Source organism: Carcharodon carcharias, chromosome 17 (assembly GCF_017639515.1).
Source record: "Carcharodon carcharias isolate sCarCar2 chromosome 17, sCarCar2.pri, whole genome shotgun sequence".
NCBI lineage: Eukaryota > Metazoa > Chordata > Chondrichthyes > Lamniformes > Lamnidae > Carcharodon > Carcharodon carcharias.
In genome coordinates this window covers 47,816,260-47,842,552 of record NC_054483.1, presented here as the reverse complement: position 1 = coordinate 47,842,552, position 26,293 = coordinate 47,816,260, and the positions used below count along the sequence as shown (strand labels likewise).

The window sequence follows — 26,293 nt, the reverse complement described above, 5'->3', positions numbered from 1 at the left end:
CTCTGTGAACAGAAGGGGTAGGTGGAGTGAGATCGAGCTGCCCAGCAACCTTCTCACGTACACAGCGTTAGAGCCAACTATGGCATTAGAGATGGAGTTCAGCAGTGCAGGAGTGACATTCTGGACCAAGGTCTCCATGGCGGCCGCCACCCTACCGGTGTTGACCTTGGTGCATTGGCATGCCTGCTCTATCACCTCAGCCTGAAGACAGGTGGACTCCACCATCATGCCTTGCAATCTGAGGAGTGCAACGAACATCCCTTCCTGATGTTCCCAAGCTTGCCTTTGCAGCTGCAGCAACTGTGATATGACCAAGTCCAGGGGCTCCTCATCTGACTCAGACTCAGCAATGTTCTGGCCTCCAGCAGTCCTCCGAGTGCCGGGGACCTGGGAAGTCCCTGCCTCCACCTGCTGTGGATCAAGCAGTGTGATGTGCTCACCAGATTGTGATCCCAAAGCTATTTAAAGCTAGGTCCCACCGAGGTGTGTTTCTCTATGCTGGTGGAGGGTGTGCGTGATGGGACTTCAGGGAGGATGCCTTCAGATTCTTCTTCAGAGGTTTCTTCCAAGCTTGCATGGAGGCTCTGGGTAGTGGGCTCTGTCTGCTGCTTCCCAGATGTGCCTGTGAAAGCAAGAGGAGATAATTAATGCATGTCAGTGGCCTGTGAAACAGGACACATCACTCACAGCATGGTTATCTGATGGATGTTACGCTGCTGGATCCTCATTGGCAGAGCAGCGCTGACCTCACCATCAGCACAGGACCAGTCCAGATCTTCGCCAGCCAGCTGGATGGCTCTGTTTTCAAATTCTGTCAGAACTTTGATCTCTGGCATCCCTCCACCTGTCCGCGACCTTTCCTTCCTGTTGTGAGCCAATTTGTCCTGCATGGATTGAGATGGGGAGAGTGTGGCAGGATGCCTGCCGGGCCAGATGATAAGTATAAAAACAAAAAAACTGCAGATGCTGGAAATCCAAAACAGGTAATTCTGTTTTGTTGTAGATGATAAGTATGCCTGGCCTGTGTGGGTGATGAGTGATCCCATGGACGGGATAAGGACAGTGACGGTGAGTGTGAGAGAGTGAATGGTGATGTCCCTTACACTGGCAGTGAGTGAGGGCCCTGTGGGTGTGTGATGGGTTTGTGAGCTGAGAGGGATGAGAAGAGTGACTTGCCCTGACAGAACAGAGGAGATCATTCATCCTTTTGCAGCACTGGGTGGCTGTCCTCCTCTGCGGGGCATTCGCGCTGACCACCGCTGCCACCGCCTCCCAAGCCAGGTTGGTAACATTGCTGCCCATCCTGCGGCCAGAGCGGGGGTAGAGCACATGCCGGTGGGGCCTCCACGGCATCCAGCAGTTGCTTGAGGGACCCATCGTTGAAGCGGGGGGGCTGCAGTCTTTTTGCCTTTGCTGGCCATGTCTCCTGGGCAGCAGTGGTGAGCTGGTGGTGATGAGTGCTTTGCTGGTGGCTGCCTTTTAAAGATAACGGCCGGCATGATACAACAGCGGGGTGATGGTGAGTGGGCAGATGAGAGCGAATGTTGGGAGTGAATATATAATGAGGCGGGCTCGGGAAGATACAGTGTGAAAACCTGCCATTTTCTTCAGTGGGTAGGATTCCATTTTACCCATCAGCTTAGTGCAATTCTGGAAAAATTCAGCCCATGGTCACTGTGTGACCTGTATCAGTAATCTCATGGCCACTGTGTGATCTGTATGAGTGATCGCATAGTCACTGTGTGATCTGTATGAGTGACTGCATGGTCACTGTGTGATCTGTATCAGTAATCTCATGGTCACTGTGTGATCTTTATCAGTAATATAATGTTCAATGTGTGATCTTTATTGGTAATCTCATGGTCACTGTGTGATCTGTCTGCTCCAGTAATCTCATGGTCACTGTATGGAGCGGGTCATGTAAAATGATTAAAAAGAATAAGCAAAGTCTCACTGTTTCCTGATTTTTAAGCTTGTTTGAATTTAGTTTATGCTGTAGCAACCCTATTTTTTTTACCCTATTAGTAGCAAAACCCTGCCAATTATGTTTAACAATTACACAGATTTGGAGATAATCGGGCATTTGAGAGTTTAAGTTTGTGTATTTAATTTGGTGAATGGCCATCACTGGCCAGTAAAACCCATCGTTCACCCTGTATATAGCAGATTCAGGAACTACGGAAGATCTGGGCAAATGCATGCTTGGTGGAACATGGCAGCATATGACTTCAAAAGTTAATGATCTATGTCAAAAGGCACATTGTTGAAATGAATTAGCCCAGGTCCTTCAAAGCAACTTCCTTAAATTGGGTGGAATTTACTCACTCCAAGTGTGAAATATACACACTCACATACAAATACATTGTTCATGTCTAACTCTGAGGAAACAGCTTTAAACCATATGGAACAATTGGAAAGTGCACAGTGCAAAGGAAATGCAAGAGGAGAGGGAAAGGGCAGTGAAAGGGTGAAATGATGAGGGTTAAAAGGTGAAGAAATAATTAGTAGAACAGCACGATAAGAGTGAGAGAGAGAGAGCGGAAACGCTCACAGTGCAGAACAGAACAAGCAGGATTCCTTGTGCTGAAGCTTTATTCAAGAAAAGCCATCAGGCTGAAGAGGTAGGATGCACTTTGGGAGAATTGCAAATTAATTCTGACAATACAGAGTTGGAATGCAATGAGCTGAAGGCTAGCTTTAGATCGATAACCCAAACTCTGAGGGATGTGAGATCATCAGGCAATCTGGCTGTAGCGGCAGTATTAAAACATGAATCCCCTTCATCAAGAAGCTGTCCTCAACCTTATTCTGTAAGAAGTTCACTATCTTCTGTTCCCCCACCTCTAGTTTATCCCGATTCCAGCTGCTGGCCCAATGCCAGATCCAATCTGTCCTTCCTTTCCAGTTATTTTGGGCTCGATTTTAACTCTATATAAGTGAATGTATTTTGAGTGAGTTAAAATTGGACCTGGATTTGTCTCCAATTCCAGATCCAACCTATTCTCTGCTTTCATGTCTACTCTATTCACTGCCATTCTCTGACAACTGACTTACCAAGCTCTAGTTCCAGTTCTAGTATTAATCTATCTTTTGGCACCTCCTTGTGCGCCTGTAGAACCCATAGTTACTAATCAATGACTAGTGTATCCAGTTGGAATCATAGAATGGTTACAGCATAGGAGGAGGTCATTCAGCCCATCATGTCATTAGGAACATAAAAGCAGATTGTAAGAGCTTTTACTGGCATATAAAGAGGAGAACAGTAGCTGAACTGAGTATTGGTCCCTTAGAGGCAGAGACAGGAGAAATTATCATGGGGAATGAGGAAACAGTGGGGGCATTTTGGGCTGGATTTTCCTGTCCTGGCACAGGGAAAATGTACAGAAGTTCTGCCCCCCATTCCCACAGTCAGTAATTTTGAGCAGCCTGGGAAACTGAGCCTGCACCCAACATGCCTGACCTGCTAACCTGGCCAGCTCCATTGTGGGGGGTGGTGGGAGGGTGGGTATTTTAGATACCCCACAATCTTGATGAAGCCAGGCAGGCTCCTGAAGGTGACATAGTTCACACTGGCTCAAAGGCATCATGAACCATGAGGGGAGCACTGGCCTGGAGTCAGGAACATTTTGACAGGTAAGTTCAAAATAGGGTCATTTTTTTTAAAGGCGGTTGTTAAATGACTGTTTATTTTGACAGTTTTATCACCACTTAATAGGATTATGTTTTTTTTTGAAGTGGCCTTTGGATGTATGTTTATTTATCTTGACAGTTTTATGATCATCAAAAGACTTCCCAATGCTATTATAGGGCTCAAGAGTTTGGTATGTAGTGGATACTGGGTGAATAGGCATGGAGGTGGGAGAGTGGGCATAGGGGTAAAGGGGTGAGGGGATATAGAGGTATAAGTGGTGAGAGGGTACGAGGGTTGAAATGGTGTGGGGGTGGATGAATGCCCATGGGAGTGAGGGGTCATGGGGGTACTTGAAATGCCGTGGATGGGATGGTTTTCAATGCCTCCGCTGCTGCATGTAAAATTACAGTGGGAGCAGGCGGGCAGACACCAGGAATGGCACTTGTAGAATTGTGCCCAATTCATTGCTCCTGCCAGCCTGCTCTTGGGGGAGAGTAGAATTCAACTGGAAATGTCACTGAAACATACAAGCTTCTGAAGCAGCTTGACAGGGCTGGCACTGAGAGGTTGTTTCCCCTGGCTGGAGAATCTAGAACATGGGGGCACAGTCTCAGGATAAGGGGCTGATCAATTAGGACTGAGATGAGGAGATTGTGAATCTTTGGAATTCTCTACATAAGAACATAAGAAATAGGAGCAGGAGTAGGCCATTCAGCCCCTCGAGCCTGCTGCCTCATTCAATGAGATCATGACTGATCTTCTACCTCAACACCAATCTCCTGCACTATCCCCAGTGTTTCTACTATCTAGGAATCTATTACTCGCAGTCTTGAAAATACTTAATGACTGAGCCTTCACAGCCCCCTGGGGTAGAGAATTCCAAAGACTCACCACCCTCTGAGTGAATAAATTCCTCCTCATCTCACTCCTAAATGATCTGCCCCTTATTCTGAGACTGTTTCCCCTGGTTCTAGAACCCCCCCACCCCAGCCAAGGGAAACATCATTCCTGCATCTACCCTGGCGAGCCCTGTAAGAATTTTGTATGTTTGAATGAGCTCATCTCTCATTCTTCTAACCTCCAGAGAATAAAGGTCCAGTCTATTTAATCTTTCCTCAAAGGGCAATCCCTCCATCCCTGGAATTAGTTTAGTAACCTTCGTTGCACTCCCTCTATGGAAACTATATCTTTCCTTAGATAAGGAGACCAAAACTGTACACGATACTCTGGGTGCGGTCTCACCAAGGCTCCATATAGTTGCTTTATATAATTGTACCTCAGAGGGCTGTGGATGCTCTATCATTGAATATACTAAAGCCTGAGATAGACAGATTTTTGGTCTTTCAAGGGATATGGGCAGCAGGTGGGAAAGTGGAGTCGGGGCAGAAGATCAGCCATGATTGTATTGAATGGTGAAGCAGACTCTAGGGGTCATATCAGCTACTCCTGCTGCTATTTCTAATGTTCCTATGTTCTTATGTCTATGCCGACACTCTGCAAAAACAACTCAGCTATGTCCTTCCCACAGCCCTGCAATATTTTTCTATTCAGATAATGATCCAGCTCCCTTTTGAAAACCATGATCGAATCTGCCTCCACTACTCTCTCAGGCAGTGCACTCCTGATCCTAACCGCTTAATGCATAAAAAAAGCTTTTCCTCATGTCGCCATTGATTCTTTTGCCATTCACCTTAAGTTGGTTCTCAAACCTTCTTCCAATGGGAATGGTTTCTCCCCATCTATTCTGTTCAGGCACCCACATGATTTTGAATACTTTAATCTCTCTTCTTTAAGGAACAGATCCAGCTTTGCCAATCTAAGCTTGTAACTGAAGTCCTTCATCCCAGGAACTATTAGAAATCTTTTCTGTGCCCTCTGTAATATCTTCATATCCTTCCTGAAGTACAGTGACTAGAATTGGACAAATGCTGCAGTTAAGGATAAACTAGTGCTTTCTAAAGGTTCAGCGTAACATCCCTGCTTTTTGCACCTGGATTATTGTGTGCAGTTTTGGTCTCCTTACCCAAGGTAGGATATACTTGCCATAGAGGGAGTGCAACAAAGATTCACCAGACTGTTCTCTGGGATGGCAGGACGGTCCTATGAGGAGGGAATGAGGAAACTGGGCCTGTGTTCTCTAGGGTTTCGAAAAATGAGAGGTGATCTCATTGAAACTTACAAAATTCATACAGGGCTCGACAAGGTAGATGGGTGTGGGAGGGGTCTAGAACCATGGGACCCAGTATTAGAATAAGTGGTAGGCCATTTAGGACAGAGATGAGGAGGAATTCCTTCACACGGGGGTGGTGAATGTTTGGAATTCTCTGCCCCTGGAGGCTCAGTCATTGAGTGTGCTAAGGGCAGAAATGGGTAGATTTCTTGTTATTAAAGAGATCAAGGGATATGGGGGATAGTGCAGGAAAATGGTGTTGAGGTAGAAAATCAGGTATGATCTAGTTGAATGGGGCAGCAAGCGCGAGGGGATGAATGGCCTCTCCTCTCCTATTTCCTATGTTCCTATCTACTCAATGCCTCTATTTGTAAAGTCCAAGATCCTGTATGCCTTTTTAACTGCTTCCTCAACTGTCCTGCCATCATCAACAATTTGTGAACATATGCCCCCAGGTTTCTCAGTTCCTGCACCCACTTTAGAATTGACCCCATTAGGTTATATTGCCTCTCCTAGTTCTTCCTCCCAAAATGTATCAATTCACACTTCTCTGTATTAAATTTCATCTGCCATGTGTCTGCCCATTCCACATCTTGTCTATATACACTTGATGGCTGTCTCTATCCTCCTCACAGTTCCAAGTTTTGTGATTTCTGCAAATTGTGAAAGTTTGCCCTGCACACCAAGTTTAGGTCGTTCATATAGATCAAGGAAAGTAGTGGTCCTAATACCAAGCCCTGGGGAACCCTACTGTAAACCTTTCTCCAGTCTGAAAAACAACCGCCCACTACTACTCTGTTTGTGTCACTCAACCAAATGTGTATGCATGCTGCCACTGTCCCTATTATTCCATGGGCTGTAACTTTTCTGACAAGCTAGTTATATGGCACTTTATCAAAAGCTTTTTGGAAGACCATGTACACAGCATCAACTGCATTATCCTCATCAAACCTCGCTGTCACCTCATCAAAAAACTCAATTAAATCCATTCAACATGATTTGGCCTTAACAAATCCATGTTTGCTTTCCTTAATTAATCCTCTTTTATTGAAGTGACTTTTAATTTTGCCTCAGATTATTGTTCCTAAAAGCTTTCCCACCACTAGGGTTAAATTGACTGCCTCGTAGTTGCTAGGCTTATCCAAGGGTGCAATTTTTGCAATTCTCCAGTCCTGCAGCACCACCCCAATGTCTAAGGAAAATATGGCCACTGTTTCTGCAATTTCCCCCCTTACTACCCTCAGTATCTTTGGATACATTTGATGCGGTCCTGGTGACTTATCAACTTTCAGAATAGCCAGCGTTTCTGATATCTCATCTTTAATAGTTTTTTCCACATCTGTCTTAACTACCTCCTTTTACACCAGTGCCTTCTAAGTTGATTAAAAACTTGGTAAAAACTATTCACGTGCCAGTGTGCAACAAATCATTCTTGAGATCATTGAACCGCCTGCTCCATCAGACTATCCACACAGTGGAGAAACCATTCAGGCTCAAGGTGTGTGGCGAATCATCCTGGCAGCCATTAGACCTCCACCTACCAACGTATTCACACAGAGGAGAAACCATTCACGTGCAAGGTATGCAACAAGTCATTCTCCAGGGCATCCAACTTCCTGCTCAATCAGAGGATCCATATAGGGGAGTAACCCTTCAAGTGTGAGGTTTGTGATTAAGTTTTTATGGCATCTTTGACCCTCCTGGGACACCAGAGGACTCACACAGAGGAGAAACTGTTCAGATGTGATTTGTCAGAGATGAAGTACTCATTTAGTATCATAGCCATGCCCCCCTCTGCCAGGCATAGATTCCCTTTTGGCCTCTAATTAGTCCCATTCATCCCTTTACCACCTTTTAAGTATGTATATGCCTGTAAAAAACTTAAGGATTCCTTTTTATGTCAACTACCAGTATCTTCTCATACTCTCTCTTTGCTTCTGTTATTTCCTTTGCCACTCCCCCTCCGAGCTTTCTACATTCAGCCTGATTTTCACTTGTCTCACTCATCCTGACATCTGTCATGTGCACCCATTTTTTGGCTTTATCTTACTCTCTATCGTTTTCTGTATCCGGGGAGCTCAGGATTTATTTGCGCTATCTTTCCCCCTAATGGGAATTTACCTTGACTGCATCAGAATCATCTCCTCAAAGGCAGCCCATTTTCCGTTTTAAAACTGCTAGCTGCCAATCTTTAATTCCAATTTACCTGGGCCAGATCCATTCTCATCCAACTGAACTTGGTCCGCCTCCAATTAATTATTTTTACTCCAGATTGCTCCTTGCCCTTTTCCATAACTAACCTAAATCATGTGATATTTTGATCACTTTCTCCTAAATGATTTCCTGCTGACACTTGATCCACTTGACCAACCTCATTCCCTAAAATCAGATTCAGCAAAGAGAGCAGGGTAAGTGAGGAGAATAGAGAGAGCAGACAGCACAGAGAGAGCAGGGTTAGTGAGGAGAATAGAGAGAGCAGACAGCACAGAGAGAGCAGGGTAAGTGAGGAGAATAGAGAGAGCAGACAGCACAGAGAGAGCAGGATAAGTGGAGAGAGCAACCTGCACCATCTACATTAAAAAAATGTGCTTAGAAAATAATCATTCTGCCTTGAGGAAAGGCAACGTTTGTTAAAAAGCAATGATGGTGTAGTGGTAAAATCACTAGACTAGTAATCCAGGGGCCCAGGCTAATTCTCTGGTGACCTGGATTCAAATCGTACTACATGAGCTAGTGGAACTTGAATTCAATCAATAACTCTGGAATTGAAAGCTACTCTCAGTAATGGTGACCATGACAACTATCACTGACTGTTGCAAAAGCCCATCTGATTCACTAATGCCCTTTAGGAAGGAAACCTGTCATCCTTTCCTTGTCTAGTCTACATATGACTGCAGACCCACAGCAATGTGGGGCTCTTAATTGCCCTCTGAAATGGCCTAGCAAGCCCCTCAGTTCAAAGGCAATTAGGGATGGGCAACAAATGCTGGCCTTGGCTGTGACCCCATGAAAAAATAATGATCTAGGACCCTTTCCCAAGGGAGAAGGGATAAATGAACAGTTAGAGTGGTTGAAAAACTAAATGGGCCTATGAGTAAGAAATGATTGACAGTTGAGCTGAATTCAGGTAAGTTCTAGAGAAGCCTTTGCTATCTCTATAGCAATAAGCTGGAGAAGAATTCTCAACTACAAAACAGGGTTAAATCATTTCACAAAAAAAAGGCAATTAATTTATTTACATTTGGAGGTATATCCTTGTGAACATGAGGGCCAGAGTCAGGGAAGAATATTAAATGAAGTGAATTCGGTTTTCCAGAGCAGAATTATGTTTCACAGATGTATAGAAGTCATCAGTGAAGTTACAAGTTGTTCCAATTTATTTTAACAGATTTGCTTTTCCTACATGTTATACCACTGTTAAATATACAGAGGATGTTTTATAGCAAAAGCAAGTAAAAGAGAGTACAGCTGTTGTGATTGCTGAATCCATGCTGAAGGTTTTTTGAAACCATAATTAACTTCTTATTCTAGTTGCCATGTTGCAATGCTGGGTGACGACATCATGCTGATTTAAGAGGTTTTCTTTCACTGTCAGACCTTAGTTTGAGTAGGTATTTACCAACCACACTCTGCAGGATGACTGAGAAAATCAGAAATTCAAGAAGTGTTATTCGCATTAACCCATTCAAAGACTCTCCAACAGAGCCACAGTTGATTTTGTTTCTCTTTACAGGCAATGAACTTTTTCAGAATTGTCTCAGTGATGTCTGTAGTACTTTGTCCAGCAGCGTGTGCCTTGCACTTTACAGAAGGTCCAAGCTATTCCTAATCACCAATATATTGCTTCAGGGACTACTACTACTTGTTGAACTAATTCTTTCATCAGTGGTGGGGGTTAACAACAGGTAATAGAGAGGCAAGGAGGCCTTGAGGCACTGTGGGTCGCACCCCTGCCTCTAAGCCTGAAGTTCCGGGTTCGATTCCACTCCAGGACTTGATGACTAAGGAAGGTGCATTCATAAAGCAGACAGACAGGTTGAATGTCAACCTGCAAATCCTTCCAACACACGCCAATGGCAGACATTATAAGCGGGAGAGGTTCCTGGTCAGCCATGTGATGGAAAGAACATGGGAGCCTCTACCATCGCGATCCATAGCTCCGGACTACAACATGTAAAAGTGTATGTTACCACAGTACTACCTGAGTGAACTGTGATACACCACCAATAGACAGGCACAATGGGCTGAATAGCCTCCTTCAGTGCTATAGCACCCTGCAACAGTGACCCCAGCATTTTCAGATCCAATGTAACAGTGATAGTCTAGTTGTCTATGCATGTATCATCACCAAGCAATATTTACCGATGGAGCTGGCGAATATGTTCAGATAAAAATCTGGATAACAGAACATTTGCAAGGTGGGGCTGCTGTACAAGAGTTTGATGGCCTACAATAAGAGTCTTAGGGAACAATGAAAGAAGAGCTTTGAATTTTCCATTTTTCTAGCACAGATATGCGGTCCAATATAGATACCTCACTGCACTCATGCCGGACCGTAAACAGTGTGGACTTGAAATAAAAATTCAAATCATTGTAATTAATACTTCAAAATGGGAGGCACATAAAATAGAGCTGACTCAATGCCCCTATCCACTGGAAGGGTCCATAAATAGTCCTGTAGTTACTCACAGACACAGAGTTTTATATAATGGTTTGCGATGTGAGATTATTACCGCTTTGTTAACCTTTTCCTCTGTCTCCCACATTACATAATGAATTGCATGTTGAATTTTTGTCATGCAGTGCAGGGAGAAATGGAAGAATATTTTATTAAGCACAACGCAGGAGGTGTAGATGGACCACGTGATGCCAGGTCAGGAAGAAACTGAAGGTCTCAGAATTGAGAGACCATTAGGAGAATGGACAGATATTGAAGCAACTGAGGCTACAGGGACATGGAGAAAGGTTAATATAGAGATAATGGATGGGATTTTCCGTGCCAGCTGGCATCACCTGTGTTCGGTGGCATGAGTGGGCAAAATGGCAAGAAGGCCAAGATCAGTTTCACAACATCGTGAAACTAGTTTGCGACCGTCCACTCCACCCGCTGATGACAGGCCACATTTCACACCAGCAGACGTCAGAAACCTCATTGTAATACATCTGCATATTATTATAAGCCACCCCCCCCACCCCCAGCCAGAATCATCCCTACCTGCTGGATCATCCGCCTATATCGGCATGATTGCACAGCAACATGTTTCACAACTCCACATAAAATGCATGCACTTGGCAGGCTGCACTTTGAAGGCAACTCAGAGGTAAGCACATGGTAATGTTGCGGAGCGCTTGCCCAGGTCACCTGTCGGTGTTCAAGGTTGAGGCGTGTTGGGGGGTTGGGTGTGGTTGGGGCAAGGGCTGCCCTGTGGTTGAAGGTAGCGCACAAGCATGTGCGGAATGGAGGGGGGAGAATGAACAAGGGAAGCGGCCACGCATTAGGGAAACCTGTATAAACTGACCATTCCTCTGCAGCTGAGACAGTTCAGGCGCAGCCACTTTGATATGACTGGAGTCGGGCCTCTAGCTTATCTGCCTTAGGCAACGCAGAGGCATCAAAGTGCCCACCAAGCGCTCCAGAACTTTTCACCCTTTGGCACAGACTGCAAACTAATGAGTGTTTTTGTGGACTGTAGAGCAGTTAGATGACTGGGCAAGTTGTACAATCCCCTTGCTGAAGCTGGCCATGGAGCAGTCACTGCTGGAGGTACTCACAGCCCCTTGCAAAGGTCATCATCCTGGTTTGGACAAGTCTCCCCCGTGGTTCAAGCTAACAGTGCAGCCTTGCAGTGTGGGTTAGTAGAATGCCTGTGCCTGAGCTGAGAGCACAGCATGTGGTCCAATGGGCAAAGCTGCTGCCAATAGGTCAGGTGCAGTGGGGCGGAGGTGGGTGGGGTTTCGGGTAGCCATGCAGCGCATTAAACTCAGGCCATCCAAGTGGTGGTCAGCACTCTCTGGGATGCATTAAGGGGCCTTCAGACTTAACCAAGGCAAGTTCTTAGTACACCCATGTTAACCATGTGTCTCTCTCTTTCACCCTGCAGGAGGAGGACATCAAGATCATGGAGCCTGGTGAATTAGCTGTGTGCCTCGTGGCTTACAGACAGCGAAGATGATGGAGAAGAGAGTGACTGAGGTTACTGGCTGCGCAGAGGCAGCAGCAGCACTCTCAGGAAGAAGGGGCGGCTGGGGCTGCCACACACACCGCCAAAGAATCACAGTGAGCCATCGCTGGTCAGTGTCTAGCTGGACCCAGGGTCTATAGACACCGCCTTTCATTCCTGCAGATGACTGAGAACCAGTGTCGCCAAAGACTGCGCATGTCTAGAGAACTGGCCGGTCACATCTGCCATCTACTGCAGGATTTGGCGCCACAGGGACATGGAGGGCATCCAGTGCCAGTAGCCATGAAAGTGACTGTGGCACTCAATTTCTTTGCCTGTAGCTCCTTTGAGGGCTCCACAGGTGACCTCTGTGGGATCTCACAAGCCTCCGCCCACAAATGCATCCATGCCATCTTTGTGAGGCCATAGGATTTGCCCAGATCTCGGGTTTCCCACAGGTGCCGGGTGCCATCAACAGCACTCACATGGCGCTCAGATCTCTATTGCAACACACGACCAACAATGTCAACTGCAGTCATTCCATTTGCTGAATATGCAGTTGGTATGCGACCATCACAAACGCATCCTGCAGGTATGCACACGGTTTCCAGGGAGTGTGCACGACATTTACATTCTCAGTCAGTCTCAGATCCCTGAAATCTTCCAAAGTCCACAGAGGTTGCAGGGATGGCTCCTTGGGGACAAGGGCTACCCGCAGAGGCCATGGCTGATGATACACGTGCGGTGGCCTCAGACTGCAGCAGAGCGATGCTATAATGAGGCTCATGCTGCAGCTCCCAACTTGGTGGAGGAGACCATCGGGATGCTGAAGATGAGGTTCTGGTGCCTGGCCCACTCTGGTGGAGCCCTGCAATACAGTCCGCAGAGGGTGTCATGCATCATCGTCGCCTGCTGTGCTCTTTACAACCTGGCTCTCCAGCGGGGCAAGGAGCTGGCTGAGGAAGAGAAGCAGGAGCTAAAGGCCTTCTCTGATAAGGAGGACACTGATGGGAATGCAGATGAGGAGGCCCTCCAAGACAACGGTGATGGGGATGAGTCCCTTGCACTGGCTAGATGAGGCAGACACGCTCGGAAGGTCCTCATTGCTGCCAGACTTTTGGAGGATGAGACGGTATGCAGTGAGGAGACACCATAGATCTTCATATTGCATCTGTGAGCGTTTGACTCCAGTCTGGATTATGGCAGCGCGAATACCCTCTGTGAGAATGCTCCTGTCATGGAGCCACAGTGGAAGCCCTAATATCACTCAATTGCAGGAGGATGATGATGATGCAGTGAGGACACTCCATAGATCCTCACATAGCCTCTGAGAATGTCTGACTCCTGTCTGGCCGAGGGTAGCTCACTTGCTGTCTGTGATCAGGGTCATATCATGGAGACGCAGCCATGAAGCTTTAAAAGCAGCTGATCCTTTGTCATGTTACAGCACCTGAGCCCTTCAAGAGCACAGTGTCACCGGTTACAGATGCTGGTATGATAGGGGCCAGCCCCACCTCAAAGGTGCTGAGAGCACACAGAGAGAATGACAGAACTCTGTGACGCCTGCCCACGACATTCTGGCAGCAATGACAAGCCCCTTCAAGGTGCAGGCATCAGTAATGTCCCAGGGGATGGGACTGAAGGCTGCAGAAAGTGCAGGGAAGAGGCCCTGGACTGAGACACTTGCCTTTATCTTGTGCAGAAAGGCTTCACGTCTGAGTGACATGAGCATTGCTCATCAGGACAAAAGGCCACAGGCAGGGAGACACTCTTGGGAGTTTATTGACAATAGTGAACATTATGTACAAGTGCTTAACACCCGTGCCCAGGCTGTACAACTACATCTTAACTTCCCTAACCCTGCCACTATGTCTTAGTGTCCCTCGACCATCCACAGTGGAGGTGGAGGCAGCCTGCTGACTGATACTCCCTGTCTGTGATGACCTTGGTGGGCACCCCTGGAGGGCCCTGGCCTGCTTTTGGGGTCCTGCTGTGTAGCAGTGGCACCCACCTCCGCCTATGGAGCTGGAGTTGCTGAGGTCACAGGAAGAGGGGATGCAGATGGGCTGGACACTCCCAGAGTCACCTGGATGGATGGCCCCGGGGTGTGCCCCTGCTGATCCTCCTCCGTATGGGTGCCCAAGGGCCCTTGGCTGATTCCTTGAGGAGAAGGAGTAGCTGGAGTGAGATCGAGCTGCCCAGCACCCCTCTCGTATTGACACTAGTGGAGTCCAATTATAGCAGTAGTGATGGAGTTCAGCCCATGCAGCAGTTCAGGACCGATGTCCTGGACCAAGGTCTCCATGGCAGCCACCATCCTGCCAGTGTTGACCTCGGTGCATTGCGATGCCGGCGCTATCATCTCAGCCTGAAGATGGACGGACTCCTCCATCATGCCTTGTAATCTGAGGAGTGCAGCGGATGTTCCCGAGCTTGCCTTTGCAGCTCCAGCAACTGAGGTATGACCGAGTCCAGGGGCTCTTCATCTGACTTGGACTCAGCAACGTTCTGGCCTCCAGCAGTCCTCCGAGTGCCGGTCATCTGGGAAGTCCCTGCCTCCGTCTGCTGTGGATCAGAAAGTGAGGTGTGCTCACCAAATTGTGATCCTGAGGCTACTCCAAAGCTAGTTCCCACCGAGGTGTGTGTCTCTGTGCTGGTGGAGGGTGTGGGTGAATGCTGTGATGGGACTTCAAGGAGGGTGCCTCCAGATTCCTCTTCCGAGTTTTCTTCAGAGCTTGATTGGAGGCCCTGGGTCATGGACTCTGTTGGCTGTTTTCCAGTTGTGCCTGCAAAAGCAAGGGGAGATAATTAGTGCATGACAGTGGCCTGTGAAACATGGTTGTCTGATGGATGTTGCACTGCTGGATCCTCACTTGATAGGGCAGCGCCGACCTCACCGTCAGCCCAGGAACAGTCCAGACCCTCGCCGGCCAGCTGGATGGCTCTGTTTTCAAAGTCTGTGAGGACATTGATGTCAGGCATTCCACCACCAGTCTGCGACCTCTCCCTCTCGTTGTGTGCCAGTTTGTTCTGCATGAATAGAGATGGAGAGAGTGTAAGCAGGATGCCTGCCGGGCCAGATTATAAGTATGCCTGGCATGTGTGGGTGGTGAGTGGTGCCACGGACAGGATGAGGACAATGAAGGCGTGTGTGAGAGAGTGAATGGTGATGTCTCTTGAACTGGCAGTGAATGAGGGCCCTGTAGATGTGTAATGGGTTTGTGAGTGTGTGAGTTGAGACAATGAGAAGAGTGACTTACCTTGGTGGAGTGGAGGAGATCATTCACCCTCTTGCTGCACTGAGTGGTTGTCCTCTTTTGCAGGGCGTTGGCGCTGACCACCACTACCACCACCTCCCAAGCCGGACTAATGAGTTTGCTGCCCATCCTGCGGGGTAGAGGACATCACAGTGAGCCTCCACTGTGTCCAAAAGGTGCTCTAGGGACCTGTCATTGCAGCCCCCAGGTTTAGTCTTTCTGCCTTCCAGGGCCATATCTTGTTTGCAATAGCCCTGGGCTGTATGCACTGAGATATGTGCGCCTGGTGTGATGAAGCGGCAAGGTGATGGCATGGCAGACGCATGAAAGCCCGTCTGCCATGGAAATGGCCTGTTTCCAGGGAATGCGTAATTAATGCGACGGGTCTGGGCTGATATGGCGTGAAATGCTGCCATTGCAGCTGGCAGGTAAACTATATTTTTACCTGTCCGCTACTGCACTTAGTGCAAATCTGGGACAATTCCGCCCAATGTTGGAACATGAAGAAACAATGTGTAACAAATTAAAAGAGCTACTTCATGGAATGAATGGACAAACAGATGACATTACTTCAGAGCCAAGTGAATACCAGCTATCAATAGAAGAGCTAACAGCAGGCAAGGTTAGGCATAAAGTAAATAAATATTAATAAAGTTAATACATTTAGAATAACCAAAATTTTGGGGAACAGTTGGTTTTGAAGGTAATCATTTGCACCATGTATGGAGGGTTTGTGCTGAGTCAAGTTCAAAGGGATGATCTTATATAGAAAACAATCGGTCGCCAAATTTTCAGTCAGACAGGCAAATTAAAATCTGGAGATCAGATGGGAATGTGCATTAGTGCATATGGAGCCTTGCAAGCAAAATGACATTGTGTGATTGATTCCTATGATAGTGACAATACTAGTGCCATCTGTTGATGTTGGACCAATGAAATTATTCAAAGTTGAGTTGAGTGTTGGAGGAAGATATATACAAGGGATTTGTAAATTGTCCAAAGGTGCAGGTGCTGGGAAAGGATGGTGTCTGGAAAGCAGTAGATATTCATATTGTTCTGTAAGAAGTGGGGCCTGGTTGTGTAGTTGTGACATTTCACAAAGTGCACAGTCAGTATGTGTTTTCACCCTGAATCCAAATTGTACAGTTCAAATTGCTTAATCAGATTCTAAGAGCACCAACATCATCAATGTGGATCGAGGAAAGTTTGTGTTGTAGCTAATGAGACGCCCCACACTCACACAAACACACACACACAAACACACACACAGTGATGCTTCATGTTCAGTTGGGCAGACAACATTTTGCCTCACATCAACCAACATGACTAAGGTTGGAGATAAAGTATTAGTGTCTAGAAAGGCCACAATGTTACAGAGATTTAAGAAAACATTACCCACCAAGCAGAGTCACTACAGCTGTAAGTTTTGATGGGTGGGACCAAATTCCAGGATTCCCACCCTCATTTCTAGCCTGTGGGATTTTTATGGCCCTGGGATAAAGATAGAGAGCCCACATGCGGAAATCCTGACCTTGCCTACCCCCTTGTAGGGGTGGGCATTTAAGACCATGCACTATTTTCATGGAGTTGGGCCTATTTTGTTAGAAGGTGTTTCACAGCATTTCGGAGAAGTTGTGAACCATGAGGTATGCCTGTCTGGCATCTGGAATCATTGACAAGTGAGTTCAAAAGGTCTTGACAAGTTCAAAAGTCATAAATAGATATTTTATGATAAGTTAAATATGCTTTTAATGCAGTGATTGATCATGGGGCTCTGTCCTTAAAAGGTAAGTGACCATTAATTGATCAGCGATAAAAACAAAAACAAAAAAACTGCGGATGCTGGAAATCCAAAACAAAAACAGAATTACCTGGAAAAACTCAGCAGGTCTGGCAGCATCGGCGGAGAAGAAAAGAGTTGACGTTTCGAGTCCTCATGACCCTTCGACAGAACTGGTCAGTTCTGTCGAAGGGTCATGAGGACTCGAAACGTCAACTCTTTTCTTCTCCGCCGATGCTGCCAGACCTGCTGAATTTTTCCTATTAATTGATCAGCATTGTGTAAATGTTCAGATGCATTGGAGACTTGTTTCCACTGGAATGTCTTCTACATTCAACAATATTGAGAATCATTAATGTGCCATCTGGACCCTTTGCTTTGATTTTGCCATAAATATGGGAATCTGTGACTGAGTGAGATCTACTTAAAAGTTCACCAGCTAACCAAAAACATATTGAACTGCTTAAAGAGGACCTGTTTTTCAAGAAATACAAGAAAAGACACTGACCAAGAATGGCTGCCATGAGTCACCTGATGCCTGATATTGTAAGTTGGCCATTGTTTTGGGGAAGTTCCTATATGGATTGCACTACAGACCTGTCCTGATGTGTTGCATGAAATTTCACACCTGGGGTGTGTCAAGGTCCACTTCAAAAAGGAAGTTTTGAAAGTAAGGCATTAAAAATGCACAGTGCTAGATTTTAATCAACAGTAATTCTGTCAAGGCAATGGGAACTGCTAACCAGCCAGGTACCCAACAGATGTTCAAAACCCCTGTCGAGAATGAAATAAGCCCATCTGCTATTGGTTTCTACTATCTTGAAATCTATCAAAAGTTTCTGAGATGAAAGATCAAAAATGTGATTATTTGTTCAACAACAATGAGTAAAAGGCATGTTAATCAAATTCCTTCTTAGAATATACAGACAGGAGGTTTAAGAACTGGTTTTGCCAAGCCAGAAACAGAAAGAAGACATCTGGAAAATCTGCTGAAGAGAACAGTAAGGAAACTCTCTCTCTCCCCCTCTTTCTGAAGTTAAGGATGGCCCCAGCAAGGTGCGGTTACCTGAACTTCAATTCAACTCCAGGAACTTAAAGGGAACTATCTAAATTCAAACAACTGCAATGTTCAACAATCTATGACTAAAGGACAAACAAAAGATTTAATTATACATTCTTTTAACTTTTATTTGGACTCTAACCTTTCTTACTTCTGAGATCTGTGTGTGTCCTCATGTTTATTATTTTTTATCCAGCTTAGTAACTAATAAACTTACTCTTTCTTTGACTCAAGAAAACCTGGTTTGAATAGCTCCTTATTAAAAAGCAAATACATTTGAATTGGAAAAGGCATCTACGGGGAAAATAAACTTGAAAAAAAAACCTTTGTTGTGACCAACTGAAGGGGTTGAATAAAGGGGAGCCGGTGCACTCATCCTCACTGAGTCATAACAATTTTTGCACTGATTTAAAGCCCAGACAACTGTTGAACCTTTGAAATAGTTAAACAGTTGTCTGAATTCTTTGATTGAAAGTTTATCTATTGAGCCTTTGAAATAAATGAACAGATAACCATCAGGTAATTCAAAGCACTATTGTATTGAACTCTGGAGAGCTTAGTTATTTGATTGTACAATGGAATCTCATTATGAATGCTTGGCTCAGCTTCAAGCCCCACTGATTGATTTAGCTCAGCAAGGCACAGCTGTGATGAGGACTGTAAGCTTTGTTTGATTAACAGTTAATAGGATTAAAGTGTTTTGAAGAGGTTTTTGAATGGCTATTTTCTTATGTTAACAGGTTTATGAACAGTTGAAAGGAATGAGTCTTTTTCAAGGGGAGTTTGAACAGCTGTGTGTTTGATTTACAGTTTTCTGAGCTCCCAAGAGGAGCAATATTTTCAAGTGGAATTTGACTGGATGATTTCTTATTTATTTCATGAGCATTTCAACAATTTCCCACTGTTATTATGGGGACAATGAGGTTAGTCCATAGCGGATACTGTGAGTGTGTATGGAGGGGATGGGGTTATGGAGGCAGAATGGGAGAAATAGAGAGGGCATATAAACTATAAGTGATAATGGGAGATGGGGAGTTATGGAGGAGGCATTGGGCATGAAGGGGACATGAGTACATGGAGGCGATGGGAGATATGACGGGGTATTGGAGATATGAGGAGGCATGGGGTGTCTGGGAGTGGGTGGGGGGAGTAAGAGGGTGAGGAGGCTGAGGGATGTGGGCTACAGTGTCTAGCACTCACGTACAGAACCGGGTTGATGTCCCAGTGAATGGACAAAGGCCTTCTAACCTGCCGACTTCAGAATTCACCCACCTTGGGCATTCTTCAGGAGGCAACGGCCCCAACTCCAACTCATCCCTGCCACCCCACCATGAAAATAGCGTGGGTATTCACTGTCATGCAGGAGGCAGGATCCCGATGTCGGGAAATGGCCCAACAAGTGATTCCCACCTCACGGATGAAAATGCCATCCTATGACACTACTTATAAAGTCCAGGACCCAATATGCCTTTTTAACTGCTTTCTCAACCTGCCCTGCCACCTTAATGATTGATGTACATAGACTCCCAAGACTCTCTATTACTTTAGAATTGTAGCCTAAGTTTTATATTGGTTCTCCTCTTTCTACTTACCAAAATGTATCACTTCACATTTCTCTGCATTAAATTTCATCTAACGTAGGTCATCTGCAAACTTTGAAATCATGTCCTGTACACCCAAGTCTATGTTATTAACGTAGATCAAGAAAAGCAGTGGCCTTTCTACCGACCCCTGGGGAATCCCAATATATATCTTCTTCCAGTCTGAAAAACAATCGGTCATCACTACTCTCTCTTTCCTGTCACTCAGCCAAAAATGTTCCCATGCTGCCACTTTCCCTTTTATTCCATGGGCTTCAACTTTGCCAAAAAGACTGTTATATGGCACTTCATTAAAAGCTTTTTGGAAACTCATGTACACAACATCAATTGCGTTATCCTCATCAACCCTCCCTGTTACCTCATCAAAAAACCTCAATCAAGTTAGTTAATTATGTTTTGCCTCTAACAAGTCCATACAGGTTCTACTTAAATTAATGCACACTTTTGAAGATGGCTGAGGAAGATTTATGATGAAGAGGATGCAATGGTCTACAGTGTTCTAACCAGAATGGGAAGCGTGGAGAGGGGCAGGGTGATAAGCAGAACACTGGAGAGGTCAAACTTCAAGGCATTAAAGGCATCAATTAGCGATTGACAAAACAAGGGCTGTTGGTTGTAATGTTCAATGTTAAAACTCCTGGGCAAAAATGCATATGTTATTTGGTCAAGGGCAGCAGGCCCATGGGTGCACCATTAATTGCAAGCTTCCCTCTAAGCCACACACCATCCAGACTTGGAAATATATCGCCACACTTGTATCAATGTTGGGTCAAAATCTTGGAACTCCCTTCATAACAGTGCAGCTGTTCTAGAAGTCACCAACCCCTTCTCAAAGGCAACTAGAGGATGGGCAATAAATACTGCCCTTGCCTGCAGCACCCATGTCCCGAGAATGAGAAAGCTCACTGTAGTGGGGCAGCTGTTGAGAATTTGAAAGCTATGTGATGATTCTACATGGAGAGGTTTGGGGATCACTTCGAAAGCTAGAAAATGGCTTCACATGTGGAAATGTGACAGAAAAACAGCACCTACCTGGCTTGCTATCTGACGCACTAATATATCCATCCTACTTCCGGATTCCGAAATTGTTTTGGCTGCATTGATTACGTCAGACGTGTTCTTCAGGGGTCCTCTTCCTCTGTGAGTAGCAAGGGAAAACTATTAGTTTTGAGAACAGCAACACTGCATGCAGCTCAGGAAGGCAGCTAGTCACTTCAAGGGATGAAGAGCCTGGAATTCCAGGATGCTTTGTCAAGCACCAGTAGGAGGCCATTTAGATGCCAAATCCTTGAAATATGACCTCGTAAAGAATGGTGGCAGGTATTGGTAATAGAAGTCCATGTCCTAACTGTCCAGTGGAGGTGTGGCCTTTAAAAAGGTTGATGGAGTATTTTTTTAGTTCATGGTCTTGATTTAAATCCAGGGCCTACTATCTAAAGATTAATTTATCCTTTTCATCAATGGATTACTTTTGCAGTGTGGCGATTTTGGTGCTTAGTGCAGAACTGAAGCCTGTCAGTTTTGCTGGACATAAGAAGGGTCGAATGGATGGAATTCCCGATAGCCTGGGAATGCCCCTGGACGCTCTCTGTCTGTACATATCCGTGAGGAGGGGGAGGACTGAGGTGGTTGGAATTCTCATCAACGTCACATTAGAGTTTAGGAACAACTTAAGCCTCTCAGATCTGGCACCAGCACACTCCTTATGAAACACGCACTGGATCAACTCAACAGCCAGTAAGACTTCAAATTTAGTGGGGTGGTGTATGGGGGGGCACCCCAAAGATGCAGCGGGGAAATCCCCCCGTCAAACCCACCATCCCCCACCACCAAAACAACACCCTACCCCAGAGTAAGGATTGCATAGCAATTTCCCAGGAAATTAAAACTTCCCATGGGCAATTGTCCTGCACTGAGAACCATCAGAAAATGTGATTTAAATCACAGACTTTAGATGGTTCCAACTGTGGTGCATCAATAATTACCCAGAAAAAGTTATAAAAATTAAAACCACGTCTAGCTGCTGGATAACTATTTTGCTGACCCACACCAACCCCCTCACGGGACTCCCCCCAACTGCCCCTCCCCCTGTCGAACCCCAGTGGATTCCCCCCCACCATCCAAATTCCTCACCCACCGCCAGACTTCCTACCCCACAGGACTCCCCCCACCCTGGGACTCCCCAACAGCTCCCAACAGGACCCCCATAACACTTGAACCCACCAGGGGTCTACCCGCACCCCAGGGCTACACTCCCTAAGGGATTCCCCACCTCCCCATGACTTCCCTCAACTTCCGATTGGCTCCCCTACCCAGACCCTTCCCAACTCCACACCCACCGACCTCACTGACCACCGGACCCTCCTCCCCCAGCTCTCTGTGCTCCATGCCCTGACTGTCCCATCCTGCCCAACTTTCTGACTCTTCCCAACTCTCAGACCCCCTCCCTGACTCTCCTGCACCTGCACCGACTGACTGACCACCACCCCACCACCCGATTGTCCAATTCCCACCACCCCCACCACCCTCCCAACCCACTGACTGCCTGGACTGCCCTCTTCTCCAGCAGGAGGCTTTCTGCATGAGCATTATCCCATTGCACACAGCTCTTCTGAGTGTGGGCCAACCATGGTTCCAGATCAATTTAACATTACTGTGTTTGCATTCTATTCCTCTGTAAACAAACCCCAATACTTTGTTTGCATTTTTTATAACCTTATCAACTCTTCTTCCTACTTTTAATGATCCCTGTATCTATATTTCCAGATCTATATACTCTTTCACCCCATTTAATTCCAAGGAATAAGTGTCCTTTTTATTCCTCCTACAAACCACTTCATACTTTGTTATATTGTATCATTTGCCTGCCTACTCTGCAAACCTACTTTTCTTTTCCTGCAGGTGTGACCACAGAAAGTGCATACTAGCCCAAAATCTTAAAGTTAAACAAACAAGTCTAACACAGAAGCCTATTGTAGTTTAATTACCCTTTTGTATGGCTAGTTTCTGATTTTCAACTGGAGCCTGCATTAAATAATGAACAACAAGTTCACAGTAAATTAATTTAGTTTCTTTTCTTGAGTGGACATGATGTTGGGTCATGATAAACAAATTGTCAGGGGACTAAGACCTCACACTTTATATATTTTTATTAAATATATATATATATATATATATATATATCCTCATGGCCAAGACCCTTTTAAAAACAGCTGAAGCTATGTCTGCCTATGACCCTTGAACAATGGGAGCTAACATAGCAGTTTTGCAGAGACTGGCATCTCATTACCTCTGACGAGACCCTAATGACCTCTTGTGGGCTGCAGAGATCAAATTCAAAGGGAAATATACAAAGGCCAACTATATTTCATAAGCCAGACCTGTCCAACCGGAACCAATTCGGCTGCTAGGACAAAAGGCTCTGCAACCTCCCATTCAAGACTTAATGGTTGGAACATTAGCAATCTCACAGACCCAGCCAAAGGGATACACACCCTTTGTCAAAGCCAGAGTGGAGAGGTGGGAGTCATATGACATGAAGCCCTAGCTGGTGGAGCCAATAAAATTGCCTTGTGGTGCTAATAAGCTTCAGTCTACAGCAGCAGCACAGAAAAGGGGCTCTATCCAGTTTTGAATGCCTGCCCCCACCTACACTGTTAAGACTGGAATTTCTATACCATCGCCTACAGACTATTCATCTCTGCATGCCTAGCTCATCGTGGAAGTCAACTCTACTGGAAAGTGAATTACCCAACCTCAGTTCAGCCTGCCGATCTCTGTGAAGGAATATACCATTGGACTTTGATTCTGGACTCTGGACTTATGTGAAACAATAATTATTTTCTTTGTGGTTTTTCTCCCTGTAAAACTTTCTTTCGCTATCTCTCTTTACTGTAAAAGTGCACAGGGAGCTAAATGTAGACCCTCCTCCACTCCCGCACCTTGAAGGCATGCAGATAAACTAACCCTCTGAGTTCATCCTATCTTGAGTTTGCTGTGGAGTTATTAATAGAAAATTGTATCACACAAAAACTGAGGGGTTGGGAAACATGCCATGGCTTATAAAGGGGAAGCCAATCAAAACACATTTCTGTTTATAGATGGGTGGTGAAAGGAGAAATCAGGGCTGTTTAAATTAACCCTCTTCCTGTCTGTAAAAAAACGTTCAAATTTTATTGAAAGAATGATGTAGGATCCCTCGGGGAGTGGGGAGTGGAGGTTGGCCGGGGAGGGGGGGAGGGGGGGCGTGGGCAGCAGTGGTAGCATTTGTGCCCTAGGTCCATTGATGGACATCACTAAAAGTGACATTGTTGACTTGGCTGATTATATCACCTAGCTAACTTTCCATCTGAAAGATAAGCTGTGACTGTGTCACTGTAGTCAGCTTCAATCTGAATTGGAAGGATCAAGAGTGAGTTATTTTCAGCGCTGAGAATACCAAGGCACGAACTCTGCCCAAGTTGTGCACTTGTCTGTCAGTTCTGCACAAGATCAAACCCAGGTACCATCATGGGTCAAGAATGGTATAAAACAGACCACAAGACCTGTTGTAGCTATGCCTCAATATTGAAGGGCTGAAATTCCATGGGGTCCAAGCACTCTATCATTGGACTTTTGGCAAAAGTCACTAAGAAGCTCCAGAAGAATTACAGCCCTTTGCATCCAACCAAAAGATCACACCAATTGGCAGCAGCAAATCTTCTTATATCACTTCCCCTCCCCTTGGAATTTCATCCCTGCTCATGAGGTAAAAAAACCTTATGATTGGTAATTGAGAAGATGGCAGCTTGCCTGTTGGCATCCCAGTACAAGTTTTCCAACTTGTCTCTTTGCCCAGCAACCATTATGGTCAATGACCTGGAATGCACTGCCTGAAATGGCGATGGAAGCAGATTCAATATTCAAAAGAGAATTGGATAAACACTTGAAGAGGAAAGATTTTCAGGGTTATGGGGGTGGAGCAGGGTAGCGAGACTAATTCAGATGGCTCTTTCAAAGGACTGTCAAAGGCAAAGTGTACTAAAAGGCTTCCTTTATTGATATGAAGATTGTATGTAGTTTGTGTGCTATTTGGCTTACGTACTGTTAACCCTGCTACACCACCTCATATTCAAAGCAAAGCATGACCTCAAATTTTATTGGAGCCTATTCATTGGACAAAAATGAGTCAGATCCCTCCACTGATCCCATCCCAGGGATGGGGGTCACTTCTATATGCAGGACATACAGATGCACTCATGGAGGTGAAACAGAAGTAGGCAGTGAAATGAGATGGTGGACAGTCACTCTGCAAAGCAGCATCTGAGATCCTTGTTATGCCAAAGATTAAAAAAAGGAATAGATACGTAGAATTTCCGCAGGTATAACGTCTGCATGACAGATAGCTGTGGAATCAATTGCCTTCAATTTCTTTAATTTTGAAAGAGTCTGAAGCATTCTGGGTAAACATGAGTCCCAATGGTCTATTCGGAATAAGCTGGGTAGAATTTTTGGTGTAACATATAATGCTTCTATTATCCTACCCAAGTTACATGGGGCAGAAACACAGTAGATCCAGGTTCCATCCGAAGTTATGAAAACCTTTTCTATCTGGGATCTTGCTATCATTCCTGCTCTCCCAACCACCAGAAATTTAAGTCCTGTGTATGCAAATGAATAACAGCTTCCAGCCTGAGAACAAAAAGAATGGGATAAAAAAGAAAGAATAAACTTGCATTTAAATAGTGCCATTTTCAACCTCAGGATATCCCAAAGAGATTCACAGTCAAGCAAGCAGCTTTGAATTGTAGTCACTGTTATGGGGCAAGAAACTGATGAGATCTTGTATCTCCCCCAATGACACATTGGTCCCAATAGAATTTCAAGCTCTGTCCCTGTTGTTGTGGAATACTATGAAATATTACAGATTCTTAAACCTTAACATTTTTTTTAACCGTATCATCAGAATCAAATCTATGAACACCAGGCCTTTGGGTCAAATAAATGATAAATTCCTAAAACTGGAAACTTTCACACAGGCCTCCTTTCTCCTATGGGCTAATGCTCATTTGTTTTCCTTCATGTCACTCTGTCATTTGCAGCCACAGCATTTCTAAAGCTGCTGTGCAGTCTTTTTAAGCTCTCTATTCTGGAGATATAGCAGAATCAATAATAGAAGTATGATGGTCGGCAATGAAGCAAGCTCCGGAGCAGAATTTGATCAATGTACATATGCATACATATAGATATATTAAATTGGATGGAAGAAAATACACCTAGGATGCTAAACACTGCAGATGAAAGGGATTTTTTTTTTAACTGATGAGATATACGAAAAAGTCACTGTAACTATCTTTTTCGAGTTGATTTGATAAGACAAGACAATTGACCTTGGCACCAGCTAGTTGAGGTTACCCGCTTCAATTCGACCGCACTGAGCTGTGCAAAAATTCATCAGTGTTTGGAAATGTAAAGCACAAATTGGTGATGTCAGGAATTAGCAGCACACTCGCTACCTCAACTCACTTTCCTGCATCTCAAGAGATTACTGAAGGATCACATGCTCTTCTAGCACTTGCAGTATTACTGACTGACTACCAACACAACAAACCCACTGCACTGGGAATAACAGTGACAGCTTCAGTTTAATGCCAT

General features: G+C 45.3%; 1 protein-coding gene across 1 annotated transcript in view; it reads right to left on the bottom strand.

Annotated features, from left to right (window-relative positions):
* The window catches only part of LOC121289841 (catenin alpha-3-like), a 1,845,970-nt gene that overhangs the window by 49,550 nt on the left and 1,770,127 nt on the right, over positions 1 to 26,293 (bottom strand). Inside the window, exon 16 of the mRNA XM_041209732.1 lies at positions 20,693 to 20,798. Within this exon, the coding sequence (XP_041065666.1) occupies positions 20,693 to 20,798 (106 nt within the window). The remainder of the gene's footprint in view (positions 1 to 20,692; positions 20,799 to 26,293) is intronic.